At 47.5% G+C, this 18,567-nt stretch overlaps 1 protein-coding gene across 7 annotated transcripts in view; it reads left to right on the top strand.

Annotated features, from left to right (window-relative positions):
* Positions 1–18,284, top strand: part of sema6a (sema domain, transmembrane domain (TM), and cytoplasmic domain, (semaphorin) 6A) — an 86,090-nt gene extending 67,806 nt beyond the window's left edge. For 3 of the 7 annotated variants that reach the window (XM_031570085.2, XM_031570087.2, XM_031570084.2), the window contains 2 exons: positions 4,978–5,130; positions 13,957–18,284. In XM_031570085.2, coding sequence (XP_031425945.1) covers positions 4,978–5,130; positions 13,957–15,101 — 1,298 coding nt within the window. In that variant the 3' untranslated portion in view covers positions 15,102–18,284. The remainder of the gene's footprint in view (positions 1–4,977; positions 5,131–13,956) is intronic. The other 4 variants (XM_031570086.2, XM_012835902.3, XM_031570090.2 and 1 more) reach the window with 2 other exon arrangements.
* The last annotated feature ends 283 nt before the right edge of the window (positions 18,285–18,567 follow it).

Here is an 18,567-nt window from a genome sequence, read left to right as displayed (position 1 = left end):
ACGTAATAACCCCTCCTGAGGAGCTCAACTTCTCACATACTCAGTTTTACCTCAGCTCTCACATACTCAGTTTTACCTCAGCTCTCACATACTCAGTTTTACCTCAGCTCTCACATACTCAGTTTTACCTCAGCTCTCACATACTCAGTTTTACCTCAGCTCTCACATACTCAGTTTTACCTCAGCTCTCACATACTCCGTTTCAGCAAGAGCCCTTGGTAAACAAGAGGAAGGATGATGACAGCAGAAATCAATTGTTTGGAAGTTCTTTAATAAAACAGACATTGTGTTCAAATAAGCATGCAGCATCTGTGAGTTGTGGACAGATTTCTCAAGGATGGCTCCAACATGGAGTCTGTCGTAATAAACTAGGCTGCTACGTGAGGGTTGATCAAAAATAGATAGAAGCAAATAGGACCAACTTTGGGCTTACTAATGATGACCAGGTTTCACTGAATGTACTCTGTGTAAGAACACAGTGAGAACACACAGTAAGGAACACACTTTGTTTACTGACTTTTCTGTCTTGGCCTACTGTAGAGTGTTTAGAGTGAGAGTGTGTTAGAGTGAGAGTGTGTTAGAGTGTATTCTGTCTTGGCCTACTGTAGAGTGTTTAGAGTGAGAGTGTGTTGGAGTGTATTCACATATCATCGGTGTCATCCATGCTTCACAATTGCATGAGGTAGTCTAAGAGTTCTACTCATATCATATGACATTATCATATCACATTATCATGTGGTTTGATGCTTTGCCATATGGGCTGAGACCAACCCCATCATAGTCGTAGCGCCACAAAGACCGCCCCCCCCCCCCCCCCCCAACCGCGGCTTTTCGAGGAAACAATAACGCCATTTCTCAAATGATGTACTCACGCAACCCCTAATGTACACCTTATATAGTTGGAAATGCAAGTTTGTGCTAAAAACATACCACTTCGCATAAACAAGCCCAAACTCACATGTCAACTGATGATCAGGGCAGTGTGAGATGGGTCATCTGACTGGTCTGAGTTGGAGAGTCTCACACTAGAGAGAATTTGGAATTGCCTTGTGGAACAGGGTCAAACACTCAGACATTTACAGTCCACTTGCTTTATCCTCCTCAGGTGGATTCTGTCTTTTAATCTCTATCCACATCTCTCAGATTCTGTCCTTCACACTCACACACACACCTCTCTCTCTCCATCCACATGTTTCAGATTCTCTCCTTCACACACACACACAGGCACACATACACACACACACACACACACACACACCTCTCTCTCTCTCTATCCGCATGTCTTAGATTCTCTCCTTCACTCACACACACACACACACACACACACACACACACACACACACACACACACACACACACCTCTCTCTCTCTCTCCATCCACATGTTTCAGATTCTCTCCTTCACACACACACACACACACACACACAGACACACACACACACACACACACACACACACACACACACACACACACACACCTCTCTCTCTCTCCATCCACATGTTTCAGATTCTCTCCTTCACACACACACACAGGCACACACAGGCACACATACACACACACACACACACACACCTCTCTCTCTCTCCATCCACATGTCTGAGATTCTCTCCTGCACACACACACACACACCTCTCTCTCTATCCATCTCCCAGATTCTATCCTTCACACACATACACACACACAGGCACACACACACACACACACACCTCTCTCTCTCTCTCCATCCGCATGTCTTAGATTCTCTCCTTCACACACACACACACACACACACACACACACACACACACACACACACACACCTCTCTCTCTATCCATCTCCCAGATTATATCCTTCACACACATACACCCCCCCCTCTCTCTATCCACATCTCTCAGACTCTCTCCTTCACACACAAACACACACACACACACACACACACACACAGTTTGAGCTTGAGTGTTTACATTCCAAATGGACTCAATTGATGCCATTTCTACTGGATTAGGTCTTGTGATAAAGCTGTTGGTTTTGTGTAAACAGATTGATTTAATGTCCAGTCATCAGTCATTTGGGCCGCGTTGGAAGGCATTCAAGTGGTGCATTTGGCTGCTTGACTGTCTCAGACACTGAACCGTGTTTGAGAAATGGAGTTTCACACATCGCCGGCACCAGGGGCGAGCCCAGCCTTGGAGGAGAACGTAGGGCAGAACACTGACATGGCGTGTTGCTCAGTGTGCACCTTAATCATGAAACCTTCCATTGTGGAAAACACATTGAAAGACACTGGGCGGATCAATCAACATGTGGATATAGATCCAGGAAATGCACAGCGCCTCAACCTTCCTGCTCGTATACTCACCTCAACCTTTCTGCTCGTATACTCACCTCAACCTTTCTGCTCGTATACTCACCTCAACCTTCCTGCTCGTATACTCACCTCAACCTTTCTGCTCGTATACTCACCTCAACCTTCCTGCTCGTATACTCACCTCAACCTTCCTGCTCGTATACTCACCTCAACCTTCCTGCTCGTATACTCACCTCAACCTTCCTGCTCGTATACTCACCTCAACCTTCCTGCTCGTATACTCACCTCAACCTTTCTGCTCGTATACTCACCTCAACCTTCCTGCTCGTATACTCACCTCAACCTTCCTGCTCGTATACTCACCTCAATCTTCCTGCTCGTATACTCACCTCAACCTTCCTGCTCGTATACTCACCTCAACCTTCCTGCTCGTATACTCACCTCAACCTTCCTGCTCCTCATATGTTTCTGCTCGTATACTCACCTCAACCTTCCTGCTCGTATACTCACCTCAACCTTCCTGCTCGTATACTCACCTCAACCTTCCTGCTCGTATACTCACCTCAACCTTTCTGCTCGTATACTCACCTCAACCTTTCTGCTCGTATACTCACCTCAACCTTCCTGCTCGTATACTCACCTCAACCTTCCTGCTCCTCATATGTTTCTGCTCGTATACTCACCTCAACCTTCCTGCTCGTATACTCACCTCAACCTTCCTGCTCCTCATATGTTTCTGCTTGTATACTCACCTCAACCTTCCTGCTCGTATACTCACCTCAACCTTCCTGCTCGTATACTCACCTCAACCTTTCTGCTCGTATACTCACCTTAACCTTCCTGCTCGTATACTCACCTTAACCTTCCTGCTCCCCATATGTTTCTGCTTGTATACTCACCTCAACCTTCCTGCTCGTATACTCACCTCAACCTTCCTGCTCGTATACTCACCTCAACCTTCCTGCTCGTATACTCACCTCAACCTTCCTGTTCTCGCCCGGCTTTCATATCCCCTCTTTCCTCTCCCATTCTCCCGCCCCCCTCTCTGATCACGTATGCATATGCGCTTCATCGGACAGACCCAAGCATCTCTCTATCTGGCGCTCTTTCTATTTAACTTGTAAAAAGGATCCGTAAGATGGCACTTTGGAGGGGTTTCAGCCTATTATGATTATCATCAAGGTTGCTCCACACTGCTGCGTTCTCTCTGTATGTGTGTCAAGAGGCAGAGCCAAGCCTCCCTTTGGCCTGCAGAGGATGAATTATAAAATAGCCCTGTCACACTAATCTCTCCGCCTGCGGCTCATTGTTAAATAAATCATTTTAATGATCGTGGCACGGAGACTTGGGGATGGGGGATTGGGGGTGGAGGGGTTGGGGGGGTAACACTCTCAGGGCTAGTGCTATGGAGGCAGCTGCAGCCGCAAACGTGCCCCGCCTCACACCAGGACACATTTTCATATTTCAGCTACTGTGGCCACCAGATGATGACTGTAGGTGTTAATTACAGTGCTGGAGGATCTTGACGAGGGAGGGGGGTGGGGCGCTTATGGGGTGGAGGAGAGGGCAGGTGGAAGTAGGTCACACTACGCCTGGCTGTCACCAAATGCAGATGTGTGCCAGATTCCTCAGGACATGAGCGTGTTGTTCCATTCGTCATCCATTTATAAACACTCTCAGGGCTCTTCTTGGTTGCTCAGATGTGTATCTTCACACAACTCTAGGTACAGTTGTGCAGTTGCTACATTCATTTGGATTGTACAGTTCTCTCGTCAGCTCTGAGCATAGAGTTGGCATCGCTAGCAGGCATAGTTAGCACGCTGTCAGTCATTGTGACTAGTTTTCAACATAGCTCAGGGAAGCTCTCCAATGACTTTGACCTTATAATGTAAGCTTTGTTTCTGTACTTTCTTTCTTAGTCATATTCCTAGCAAGGGACCTAGCAAAGCACACTCGCATACCCACGCCACCCTGGGCATCGCAGAATGATCTCCATAGATCTACCAAGAGGAAAGAGAAAGGGGCTGCAAGTGGAACAAGTGGAGCAGATTAAACCTGTCTCTTTTATCTCATGGGCCAAGAGACCAGACTCGGATATATCCACAGCACTTGAGTTCAATAGACAAAGACCTGCACTTAACCTCCCTAACATCCTTGGAGTCCTGAGGAGAGAGACACAGTGAGAGAGAGAACGAGAGCGAAGACTGGACCAGAACAGAGCTGCAGTAGCCACTTACCAGTGTTGTACCGGTCCAGAACAGACCACTTACCAGTGTTGTACCGGTCCAGAACAGAGCTGCAGTAGCCACTTACCAGTGTTGTACCGGTCCAGAACAGACCACTTACCAGTGTTGTACCGGTCCAGAACAGAGCTGCAGTACCCACTTACCAGTGTTGTACCGGTCCAGAACAGACCACTTACCAGTGTTGTACCGGTCCAGAACAGAGCTGCAGTAGCCACTTACCAGTGTTGTACCGGTCCAGAACAGAGCTGCAGTAGCCACTTAGCATTGCTGTCACTTTGAAGTAGAAATAAGAGCCCCAGAAATGCACCTTGCTGTATCAGCTACCCAATTCTCCTTGAGCAGCCACCCTCTGAAGGAGACATATATTGCATATTGAACCCTAAGATAGAAGTAGGTATGTGAAGTGGTGTGTGACTGTGTGTGTAACATGTATTGTGTCCAGCAGGCGCCCCCACCTCCCCCATGCTCACCACAGCCCTGGCCCCAGCTGCGGGACCTCTGGGGCGTGGGGGGATGGTCAAGGCGGACGAGCCCGGGCGCGATAAGACGGACCCCTACATGGCAGTGCCCTCGCAGACACAGCAGGACGCCAGTGGTAAGCCTTGGAATGGAGGAGTCCATTGGCCTGGGCCAGATTTACGGCTGTTCTGCTTCCAGCTAACCAGCACACAAACCCTGCCTCCCCTCTGCCTGTCACCACAAACGCAAACAAATTGGTCCCCGGCAACATGAACGTGGAAGATTTATTAAAGACTAGTCTGTAATGTCCCCTGGGATGGCCTAATATCAGGGCTGTTGCTGTCCGAGCGAGGAAGATGGCCGCTGCGGTTATTCTAGCAGAAGGCAGCCTCTGAAATGCAATCACTAACGCGGTCGCAACATTGACATTGAATAGCCTGCTTCAATTTGTTTCCACCCCTTAGTTGTATGGCCACTCTTGCCATCTCAAGGTCGCCTTATAACCTCGCTGTGTAAAGACCCTCGAAAGAAACAAATCTTCATCGCTCAGCAAGGGATCTCGGCCGTGTATTAAGAGCAGGATAACCATTAGCAATTCCATTAAACCTGCTTCCGTGTCATCGAGGAACACATCGTTAGCCTCAGTCAATAGGGAGAACAGCGGCCTAAGCTGATATTGATCACCAGTCAATAAGGAGGGTGGTTTGTATGTTAATGAGACACTAAGGGGTATTTAATACTGTTAACATGTAAATAACACAACCATGTTTAGAAGGGTACGGGGACGCTATGACCCTTAACGCTATTGGCAGCTCATCTGCGTCAACCTCATGGTTAGATGGATGGACAGACAGACAGACAGACAGACAGATAGATGGGCAAGCAGGTAAGCTGTTGTCTGTGGTGGAGCCGGTGTGGGGAGCGTGTCTGGTCGCTGGAAGCACTGGCATCTGTGAACTGGACAGACACAATGGTGGCAGAGGTTTAATGCATGAGGCTTCACAGTGCTTTTGCCTGCGCCCGCCGTGGTCCCCAAGCATCACGCGGGCACAGGCAACCAGCACACCTGACCAATCAGCAGCTTCTTTTACTTCCTGTTTATTTTCTGTGTTTGATGCCATGACTTTAAGTTTCTTTTACTCTGACATGCCGCTTCCTTTCAGTGTGTGGAGAGCGCTGAGTGTGCGTGTGCGTGTGCGTGTGCGTGTGCGTGTGCGTGTGCGTGTGCGTGTGCGTCTGTCTGTCTGTGTGTGTGTGTGTGTGTGTGTGTGTGTGTGTGTGTGTGTGTGTGTGTGTGTGTGTGTGTGTGTGTGTGTGTGTGGACTGCTGCTTCAGTGTTGTTGCTGTTGCTGTGTTGCATGGCTGCTGGGAACAGCTGTTGTACGCACGCTTGTCTCTGCTGCTGCTGCTGGCACACCTGTGCTGCTTCTCACTGGGCTCTTCTCTCCCTTGTTTGCAACATTTTGTTTTTCTGTTGCATCAGCTAACGGCACTCTCATGGACTCCACCAAACACTCCCTTCTTCTCCCCCCTTCTCCCTTTCTTTCTATTGTCTCCTCTCCTCTTCTCTCCTCTCCTCTTCTCCCCCCTTCTCCTTTTCTTTCTATTGTCTCCTCTCTCCTTCTCCTCTCCTCTCATCTTCTCTCTCATCCTCTCCTACCTCTCTCTCCTCTCCAGTCTTTTGTCCACTTGTGTGACCCTCTTGTTCGCCCTGTTGATGTGCTTGCTGGAGTTTGCCATCAATGTACTGGAAAAAACAGCACAGCGAATGAGTTAGTGATAAATGTAGAGAGAGAAAGAGTGAGAAAGAGTGAGAAAGAGAGAGAGGAAGGAAAAATGAGAGTGTAACCACTGTGGATGTAAACCCTTTAATTGATTGTTAGTGGTTTACATATGCCGTTTAGGGACTTAAAGCAGCACATAGTCCAACACTTCCAGACAGTTGAGATTGGATCTGGTGTGTGCAGCCGAGGGGCATACATGTAGCCACACACTGGAGCATCAGGAGAACTTCATGTGCAACGCTGTGAATTTATCTGCAGTACTGCATGTCAAGGATGGATGGTTTAGCCATTGGAACATCCACAGCCCTTGAGAGACAGATAGAGAGTATATTAGTGTGTGTGTGTGTGTGTGTGTATTGTACGTCTGTGTGTATGCGTACTTGCATGTATATGTGTAATTGCATGCATGTATGTGAGCGTATGTGATGTTGTGAGTGCAGAGTGCAGTATGTGAACAGAGAGAGAGAGAAGAGAGGAACAGAGATCAGGCATGTGCGTGGGTTGTTGTCCTGATTTTTCTCAGTACATTGGGGGCTCCTCTTGTGTTGTGGGTCTGTCTGTGCTCCATTTCCCTGTGTGAGATTCCACCTCTCTAACCCTCCCCCTCCCCCTCCCCATTCCACCTCCTATCACCATCTGCTGCCATTGTGAGAGCCTCCTTCTCCTCCTCCAGACCCTTTCATCTTCCCAGATGGAACGTTCCAAGGCTGTACCTTTACTGTGTGTAGTGCAAGCAAATTACTAACCGTACTTTATGGAGCCTCCTCTGTAGCCCCTCTCCCCTCTCCCCTCTCCCCTGGAATGGAGGCCATAGCTCTAACCCCCTCCAGTGCTCGCTCGCTCGTGTGTCGGGGCTGAATTGTGTTATCCCCCCACCACCCCACCCCTTCCCTGCCAACCTGTAGACATCTGTGTTTGTGTGTCTTATTTATAGGTGCAATTACAAAAGAAATGCGAGAGGGAGAGGGAGAGAGAGAGAGAGAGAGAGAGAGAGAGAGAGAGAGAGAGCGAGAGCAACCAAAAGAGTGTCGTAGTGGCAGGGATGGTAGTTATCCTACCTCCATCTCCCTCACTCGAACTCGCTAGCTCTCTCTTTCTCTTCATTTCTCCCTCTCTCTCTCTCTCTATCTCTCTCTCTCTTCCACCTCTCTGGATTGGTCTGACTGAGGACTCAGGGGTAACATAGGGGTATGTGGCTGACAGAAGTGCCTTGCTCTCACCAGAGAGAAGCCCAATGAGGACAGTGCTTCATGGCCCTCCAGCCGTGGGGAATCAGTAATGGAGATTTGAGCTCCTATCCTGCCTCGCTTTGATGTCAAAATGGTTCCAGGGATCATTTAGCAGCGAGTACTATCAGATAGCAGCTCCTGCAGGGTCAGACACACCGCTCCGAGGCTCAACGTCTTTGTTTCCCTTAATGTTCTTGGCCATAACGGAGAGCCCGTAGTGAGAGTTTGATAATGAGATTTTAATTAACGCCACGGTTACAGTTGCTAATCCAGGCAGTTACTTTTTAATCCACGGCACATTTCATTTCTTTCTTTTTTTACAATCTTGTGAGAGTCTTTAAAGAGTCTGAGGGCATCGCTGTGGGACTGTCTGTGGCTGCCTGCCTCTCTTCAGGGTCTTCTGGTGTGTGAGGCCTAACTGGGTTAAACAGCTGGAAACTCTCCTGGGGGTCATCCTGCTTTCATGTGTCTTGCTCCCAGTTCAACAAAAGAGCATTCAGACTTCACCCCATAACCTTTGCCCTCATTACACCAGTCAGCGCACTTTATAACAGGCTTGCACTGGAACATATGGTGTGTGTGTGTTGTTTTTCGCCTGGCCATAATGCGGGTGGAGCCCATTGGGCTGGTGAAAGGTTTCTGACTGGTTGTAGAGGCTGAGCCGGAGCTGTGTTGGTGCCAGGTTAGTGACACACTCTGCCCGTGCGCCGCGCACGGAGGGATGCTAGAGACGGGTGTGAAATGCAAATCCGTCTTAAGTGAGAATGAAGCGTTGTGTGCCATAACACGGTGCTGCCAGTGCGACACCCCCTCCTCTGATCCATCCACGCTGCTCACACATCTACATACGTGACCTCAATCACGAGGCGCGGGATGGATCACACTAAGTGGAGGAACTGGGACACTTAGTCACACACACATGCACACAAGCACACACACACACACACACACACACTACCTTACACATATAATCTAACAATCACACTCGCTCTGAATCACACGCACACATACACACACACATGCACACATGCACACATGCACACACACACACACACATGCACACACGCACACATACACACACACATGCACACATGCACACATTCACACATGCACACACACACACACACATGCACACACTCACACACACACACACACACACCTCCTGTGAGACTGGTCTACAGTCGGAGCACCAGCCCTCTGACAGGCACCCTCATTGGCACTGCATCAGAGCATGAATGCTAAATGTCATGTTATAAATGAATTAAGGCGAGTGTGTGTGTGTGTTACAAGCTGCCGCCCCGGCACATTAGCCTGCGCTCCTTGAAGAGGCTCCCTTGATACTGGGGCTAAAGGACTCCTAGTAGTGTGGAGACGTCTGGAGACTTAAGGATGAGACCTGAGCAAGAACCTCCACAGACAGGCTGCTCTCGTGCCACTCTGTGTCTCAGCTTAGAATGGGAAACTGTAGCAAAGGCTTTGAGAGCATTACAGAAAAAACATACAAAATGGCCGACAGGAAAAGACAGAGTTGTATGTATGAGCAGTGGATGTGTGATTATAGATGTAGAACATTCATTATCCTAGACCGCTGTCCATTCTTTCCTGCACATGCACACACAACCACACACACACAACCACACACACACACACACACAATGTCCCCCTCCGATAACATTTTTATCTTTTTCTTCCATCCCCTTTAAACAATGCCCAGAGCCCTAATGGATGCTGGCAGAGGTTAGCTGCACTTGAAAGGCCTGGCTGGGAAGTAATGAGTGCTTTGAAGTCTCCCGCAGACAAAGCTGCCAGTGTAGCCATGCACAAACCACAAACTGCCACACACAGATTTTGAGGGGTGTTGCGGGCAAGTGGGGAGGGCTGTGTGTGTGGGTGTGTGTGTGTGTGTGTGTGTTTTTATGTGTTTTTAGGCCAGGGTTGTACTCCCATTACACTTCCACACAACACACGTGTCTTCCTCCACCATCTAAAGGTGAGGATTTATGGATTTTGGAATTCAATGTGTGCGTTTGCAGTGAAGCGTTTATTTAAAAAGGGAGAGAAGGTCTGTGTGACAAGTGGAATGACGCCTCATGAAATTCAGATGAACCGTGAAGTTTCCAAACACAGCCAAGGGAATATGGATGGAATATTTTCCCCCTATCTGTTTTACAAATGCCGCGCAAGGCTACATGTTGCCTCAAAACACCATTAGCTAGCCTTGTTCTCAAGCACAGCCCAGAACCCCCAGCATAATAAAGATGGAAAACAGGGGGGAGACATTTCCTTTTGAGGTTGCTTGTTAAGTAAAGAAGGTCTGCCTGACCTGTGTGCATATGACCGCCAATCCTTCGTGCATATGACCGCCAATCCTTCATCTGGAGGGTTCTGCCTCTTTGAAGTTACAATGTGAAACAATTGACTTTCTACATGAAAGATGGGGGATCTTCAAAGGTCTGCTGGTGCCTTCAAGGCATTTGAGTGTGTCCCTCTGACAGGAAGACCGTGCCCCTTCATAAAGGCTCTTTATTTTGTGCCTTTTTATCCCTGTGTACAGTAGCAAGGACTCCACATCTATTATACCTACTTATGTTCTTCATTTGAGCTTTACTCAAAGTTGAATTATTCTAATATATATAATGATATATAATTCAGTGGAAGTTAAGGGTTGTTGTTATGATTGGCCACAGACAAGTCAGGCTGTGTTTTCCCTGTTCGTTTTTCATCCGAGTTCCTGCTGAAGATTACGCTGTGAAAACAAAAGCATCGACTGAAATTCAGAGACTGCGCATGGGAATAATATTAAAGTCAGATTGGAAAATGTGGTTTGTTCAAAAACTGCTGTTCTTCACTTGTGTTAAACCAAGAATATTCATACAGTTCGAAATGCTTTTATCCCCAACTCAGATGTTATTATTTTGTTTTTTATTCTGCACACTCCTGTAAATATCTGTAGTTGATGTTTTCAGTTTTTAGAGTTGCAAATAATCCCAAGGTCTAATAATATTATAATAAATATAAGAAATGATCAAACTAGTCTGAAAAGAACAGAAAGAAAGTAATAACTGAGTCCCCCTCCAGTGTAAGCTTCTTAAAACCCAGACTTCACACAGCAGAACATTATCTTCTGTTCGTTTGTGATTCAGCTCTGAAGTCAGAAGGTCTCACTGTGCCTCCACTTAAAGCAGAGGAGGAGAGAAAGGCTGAGGAGATCCTGATGCTGACCAGACCCAGAAAAGGTCAAAAGAAAAGGATTAACTAGGATCACATGGCTAATACTAAATCATGATGTCAGGCTTTTCCATACTCTCGGCCGTCTGAACCTTTGGTAGGATGGCACCCAGGCCTTCGCCTGAAGAATGTAATTCCCCACAGCGTTCAATTTATATCTGACTCCAAACTTTAATCCCTCAACTTTCCATAACCAGTTGTAATTTCAAAGTAGGAAAAAAGAGAAAAAATTGTGAAGAAATTTGAAATGACGACGCACAATGCTACTATGGAAAGGGAAAGGAGTGTGTGTGAGAGAAAAAACAACTGTACAAGACATCAAATAGTATATCAGGCAGAGTGAAAAGTTCTGCTGATAAAAATGAGGGCAGAGCAGAAAAGGGGAAGGGGAAAGAAAGAAAAGAGCTTTGGGCTGATATGTGCATCAGCAGAGAAAAAGCAGACGCACAGAACTGCAGCAGATTGGTGTCTTCAGAGGCGTCGTAGAACAGCCTGTCACCCCAGCAGCATCTCCACAGCAGCAGATAAGACTGCTCCCCTCCCTCCTCCTTGCCTGGCTAAAAGCCTGACACTTCTCCTGGTAAGACAGACACTCATCCTGGAAATATGAGTGGGACGCGGCAGGACTGTGCTCTTGAGTTTGGACGACTGAGCAGGCAGACAGACGACACAACACAGGCCCCCATCCTCCCTCCATTAGAGGGCCATGTTCTCTGTGCGATGAGTGGAGCAGAGGGTTCAAACACAACCAGCCAGAGTATGAGTGTTCAAACACACAACCAGCCAGAGTATGAGGATCAGTACAAGCTACCAGAGGGTTCAAACACACAACCAGCCAGAGTATGAGGGTTCAAACACAACCAGCCAGAGTATGAGGGTTCAAACACACAACCAGCCAGAGTATGTCAGTACAGGCTACCAGAGGGTTCAAACACACAACCAGCCAGAGTATGAGGGTTCAAACACACAACCAGCCAGAGTATGAGGGTTCAAACACACAACCAGCCAGAGTATGAGGGTCAGTACAGGCTACCAGAAGGTTCAAACACACAACCAGCCAGAGTATGAGGGTTCAAACACACAACCAGGCAGAGTATGAGGATCAGTACAGGCGAGCTGAGGGTTCAAACACAACCAGCCAGAGTATGAGGGTCAGTACAGGCTACCAGAGGGTTCAAACACACAACCAGCCAGAGTATGAGAGTCAGTACAGGCTACCAGAGGGTTCAAACACACAACCAGCCAGAGTATGAGAGTCAGTACAGGCTACCAGAGGGTTCAAACACACAACCAGCCAGAGTATGAGAGTCAGTACAGGCTACCAGAAGGTTCAAACACACAACCAGCCAGAGTATGAGAGTCAGTACAGGCTACCAGAGGGTTCAAACACACAACCAGCCAGAGTATGAGAGTCAGTACAGGCTACCAGAGGGTTCCAATAGTTTTGTCAGCAGTGGGAACCATCTACATAATGTGGCATAATGAGGACAATAAATCCTCTTCAGATACGGCGAATGTCCGCGTGCGTTAGAGCTTTACTGTAACCCCTCTATCCTGTCCGCCCACTCAGCCTTCTCTTCTGGACTAGTGAAATCAATTAGGTAATGCACTGCACCATGTGCGATGGCAGGCCCTCTCTGTTCTAATAATAATAATAGTCCATTGTAGATACACACAAGCTGTTCTAATATTTAGAGAGCTATATGAGGCAGAGATGAATAATGAGTGTGTGTGTTGCTCCTGGTCCCTGCTATGGCCGAACATCAGGCTAAACATTTCTATAGACAATAAATGGATATGTTTATTTTTTTTCCCTTTCTCATCAAAGAGTTGATTCTCTTTGAAAACAGAATGTTTCAGTGTTTTCATGCCTTGTGTATGAAGGGTATGTTATCGAACCTTCTACGTTGAAATGCATATCATCGAAGGGGTAAACTGATGTGGAAAACTACTGGAGTGCCTAGGTTTTCAGGACATTTTGTGAAGAGACAGAGAAGTCGAATCAATATAAATGACTATAATATAGTAAGGATCGATCGATGTAAATCAATATAAATAACTGTAATATAGTAAGGATTGATTTCAGGATAAGATTGTACTATCAAACATGTATGAAGGCTAAGTTGGTCTAACTAGGTAAGTTGCATAAACATTATTAAAGTCACAGTGCATCACACCGCTCAGTCCTTTAAGTAGCTACATTTACCAAAGTGTAGGAACTCACTGAAAAAGATGATGAAAATATTCATATTCGGTCAAATCCAGAATAATGCATAGTGACATTAGAGACATGAACAGAAGCTGTTTGGACAGTAACAGAAAACATTGACTTTGGTCATGGGGGAATTTCATTCCATTCAAGTGTACATAATGTTTGGGAACTCAGCCAAAGAAGAGGCCCCTGCTGTAGAAGTTTAATGAGAGCTGTACCACTGCATTCAGTCACTGTCAAGATGCTCTTGACTAGAGTCTTGCTGTACTAACCCCAGCACTGCATGTTGCTGTCAACTAATGCTGTAACAAATGAATCTTCTGCTTGTATCTGTGTATATGCCAGAGCACGTGTGCGTGTGTGAGTTATTTCAACTGGATGGATTTGATTTGAAATTCACTTTCTTCTCGACAGGTTTTTATTTTGAAGCGTTCTGTTCTTGTATTGCTGGTGCTGTTTTCTGTCCATTGAGCGTCTCTAAAGCAAGTGTGTGATTATTGTCTTGACAGGTGTGATTCGTGAGAGCTATCAGAAGGAGCGTGATCAGATGGTGCCCGTGACGCTGTTGGCCATCGCTGTGATCCTGGCATTCGTGATGGGCGCCGTCTTCTCCGGCCTGGTGGTGTACTGCGTGTGCGATCAGCGGCGGCGGCACTTTGAGACGCCCTCGCGCCACGACAAGGAGCTCCAGCACTCCCGCCGCGGCTCCATGAACAGCGTCACCAAGATGACGGGGCTCTTCGAGACGGGCAGCAGCGCCAAGGACCTGCGGGCCGCCGAAGCCATCCTCACCCCGCTCATGCACAACGGCCGCCTCACCGCCGCCAACGGCAAGATGCTCATCAAAGCCGACCAGCACCTGGACCTGTCAGCCCTGCCCACGCCAGAGGCCACACCCATGCAGCCGCGCCGCAAGCCCAGCAGGGGGAGCCGCGAGTGGGAGCGCAACCAGAACCTCATCAACGCCTGCGCCAAGGACCTGGGCGGCCTCGGCTCCCCCACCGTCATCCCCACCGACCTGCCCCTCCGCTCCTCCCCCGGGCACATCTCCAGCGTGGTGGTGCTGCCCCTGCCCCAGCACCAGCTGCAGGCCTACCAGCACGAGTACGTGGAGCATCCCGGGGGCCCACATGCTGAGCTGGGCCCTATGGACGACCAGGGGGCCACTCTGGAGTACAAGACCATGAAGAGCCCGTGCCCAAGCGGCCTGACGCTGGTGGAAGACGGCGAGGGTGGCATGGGCATGCTTCTGCCCCCCCGTGTGCCCCAGCGCGAGGCCTCGCTCACCGTGCCACCCCCCGCGGTCCCCCAGATGGGCAAGCGATTAGAGGTGCATGGGCACGGGCACGGGCACGAGCACCGGCGGGGCTACGCCCTCAAGGCCTCGACTGCACTCAAACGCCACAACACCAACTCCTCCAACTCCTCCCATCTGGCTCGGAACCACAGTTTCTCCCGCGTGGAGACCCCGCCCCCCGCCCCCCAGCGCGTGGACTCCATCCTCATGACGACGCTGTCGCGGGCAGGAGGCTCCTACGGGTCGCTGCCCCGCTGCGGGGCCCGGCTGTTCAAGCCCGACGTGCCGCCCAAACCCTCTCCCGCCTCCCTCTGCCCCTCCAGAGTCAAATCCCCCAGTAGTGACTCCTACACATAATTGGCCACGCCCGCTTTTACTCGTCCTCCACGCCCTCGTCCTCCTCTCGTTCCCTCCTCCTGCTCGCTCACCCTCTGCGACACACTCTGGAGAAAAAAAAAGAGAATCAAAAGTAACAGCGGCAAAACAGGGAACTCGCACTCTAACTAAAAAAAAACGTATTGACTTTGTACATTTGTTGTACAGTGAAAAGCAGCACTTCCTCTGAAAGAGAAAGAAGAAAAAAAAGATGTCTATATATAAATACAAACACGTGCGTCACATGGATGGGCAGACTGCTTTGGGGCTCCTGGCTGAGGGAGACGGAATACCTGCTACTGAGGAGAAATCATTGGAAACTGACTGTCTTTACCATGTCATCAGAAAGGAGGGGAAAAAAGAAGTCAAATTGAGGAGTCGCTCTGTAGCGCTCCCATCAGGATGGAGCCACCTGACGCAGTGACGGGGGTTTGCTCTGTGAACAGTCTGCCAAAAAGCACATGAGAGAGCCCCCAGAGAGGGTGGGGAAGGAGCAGTTGTATATTTGTGAACGGGCAGAGGCCCACGTAAGCACTTGGGACACAACAAGCACGTTTCTGACTGGAACAACAGCTTTGAGTTTACACCAGAAAAAAAGAAATGAAAAGAAAAAAGTCTGAACTGTGAATTTGACTTCCCAGTGTTTCAGCTACTGGATGCAGCTATCAAGGTTTCATCTTGAGGAAGGTCTCAAATCTTTCTACTGTACTGGTTACTGAATAACACCTGACTGTTAATACTAATAGCTGGTTGTATTTATTTTTTAATAAGTGCTTTCAAAGAAAGACTTAATCTTTTTAGGCTCAAGAGATCTTTTTTTAATTATTATTTGAATTAATCAAGTGTAAAATTATTTAAAGTCATTAAACTGGAGCCAGTTCAAGTCTTTTCAGAAGAGGTCCATTAACTGTTTTGGGGCCTTTGAGAAAGTGAACGTTAGAGCGCTCTGAGCCCTTGTGTATGAGGGTGTGTATTTATTGAACTGTGCCAGAGACAAACCAGCCATGGACCTGTTTGCTCAATGTTTGGACAGTCAAACAAATGAATAAATCATAAAGATGGAGAATTTTAAACTCCGGCAAAAAAAAAAACGTACTCTCACTTCCTGGACGGCCATCAGTGAAGTGGGTTTATGACCTGGAGCAGGTTTTATGACCTCACTTCCTGTAGAGTTGAGCGACCTCACTTCCAGATGACCACTGGCCCTTTTTGTGTTACCAGGCATCATGTTTTGCATGTGAAAGTGCAAAATAAATCCTTGCCCCCCCTTCATACACACACGTGCAGACTCATACACACATGAACAGAACGTGTTCATTCGGACTCATTGCCATGCTGTTGAAAGCACTCAGCTCATTGAGAAGGTTTCTGAGATGGATTCTTTTTCTGCCCTCCCAGATACACAACCCTGTTAGCAGTGAGGTCCGTTCAGTCTGTTCAATAGCCTGTTTGTGTTTCACTTCCACATGTAAATTTGTGCCTTACACTCCTTGAGTAGTGGTGGTTTTTGCTTTTGTTTTTGTTTTGTATTTTTGTTTCTTACTTTTAACTGTTTAACCATTTTCCCTCGTAGCTTTTCTGACGATGATTCCCTTTGTTTAAAAAAAGAAGCTCGCAGTGAAAGAATGTAAGTGTTCTTGTTGTAACTCTGGTCCCGTTGGAATAACAGTGGTGTGGGGTGGGTGGGTGGGTGGTTGGGGTGGGGGAAGGGGGAAGGGGGCTCTACCACCCCCATGTTTCTCTCTCTCTGTGGTTCATCTTTCTGATTGTGCCAATGACGCCCTCCAGTCAGCTCTCTTCTTTGGATTTTAGCCACTCAGACAGTGTCGACACATTTACGTTTTTTTTATTTATTTATATTTTTTTAATTGTGTGTTCTTTTTTCTTTTTATGTAACTCAACGTGTTACTGTTGTTTTTTTTTTCTTAACCTTCTCATTTCTGCTGTTTTCAAAAGTTGTGTGTTGTTTTGGTGAAGGCCTTGGCCTTTGAGGTCAGTATGGTCCATCATAGTATGCCCACAAGAAACGAGTCCCATCACGATGTCTGTCCCTCCTTCCACCTCTTCTATATATCTCACCATCCCCTCTCTCTTGCACCAGACCCGTATGTATATGATCAAACCCAATTTCTAGACAGTTAAAAGCAGGCTGGTTCCTGTAGCAGTTAAGCATTGAGATCATATCAAGGTGACAATATCAAACCCCCTTTTTAAAAATATCTTTCTACTGTATGTTTGTGGCTTATGTATTTGAACTGATTGTGTCTCATCTTAAGTCCTGTCCTGGACCCGTGTTGTGTTGACCACTTCTCTTCACCATTGAAAAGCCAGCACATTGTTAGTGTTGTTAATTATAGTACGGTGTTGTAAATTCTCCACATCATCTCAATCCCCCTTCCTACGTTCATTTCAAAGTCATTCACCCGGCCTCTGATGAAGCTGTAGGATCTCCCTTTGTCACGAGGCATGCGGATATGTGGAAGTGTATGTTCACAGAGAAAGATTTAATGTGTATCAAATGTATTGACTCCGTTGGCTGCATTGCTGACCTACTTCTACGTCTACTTGGGGGGGCATCTAGTCCCCAGTTAGCTAACTGCAGCGTTTGTGAAGTGAGGGGCTTGCCCATGACTCAGTCTGTATAGTGCAACATCTCTTTTTAGATATAGAGGCATGTTCATTCCACCATTGGGATGGCCACTGTAGTCAGACAGTGCAGCGTTTCTGCCCGGTGTCTGGATGGCCATTAGACCGTAGGTCTCTGTGGTGTGCCTTCTTGTGTCTCACCCCCTGCTACGCACTGCGAGACATATAGCCCAGGGCTTCATTTAAGAGCAGGCTTAGGACACAACTTTAAAACTGCAACTTGGGCCGCGAGAAAATGTCATATGCTAAAGGCAAGTAGCGAAGGCTCACAGTCATAGGTGTTATGTGTTGTGAGTTCATTTCTATTCAAATGGCGTGTCCGAGCTCAAGTTTCCCACATGCCTGTCTGAGTCTCAGAATGGTTTCTTTGTTCTTCATTTTTTTTTTGTAAGATTGTAAGATATTGTTGTCACCAGGTTTTTTCTTGCCGTCCACCTCCTTAACATATGATTCACAACTAAATGTATGTTGTAAAGAAATTCTCTTTAATAAATAAAAAGGTGTAATGAAATCATTCAACTCGCTTCTTGAAGATGGTCTTTGTTCGTGTGTGTGTATTTAGGGTTTCATTTGTGTGTTTGGGGGCTAGTTTGTGACTCACCATGACGGACATCAAATTTATCACGATTCTATCGTCCAGATTTCGGAAAGATTCCTGGTTCCTTTTCTCTGCGACTCTTTTCACAGTGCTGATAGTGCATCAGGTTTCTTTGAGCAGGCGCTCGGGGCAGATGCAGGTGCTGTGTGTTGGATTGAGTCTCTCCTGTCAGCGTGAATAAACAATGCAGATAAGCATCGGTCT

The sequence above is a fragment of the Clupea harengus genome, chromosome 7 (genome assembly GCF_900700415.2).
Source record: "Clupea harengus chromosome 7, Ch_v2.0.2, whole genome shotgun sequence".
In the NCBI taxonomy this organism is placed as follows: domain Eukaryota; kingdom Metazoa; phylum Chordata; class Actinopteri; order Clupeiformes; family Clupeidae; genus Clupea; species Clupea harengus.
This window is presented reverse-complemented; position numbering and strand designations above follow the sequence as displayed.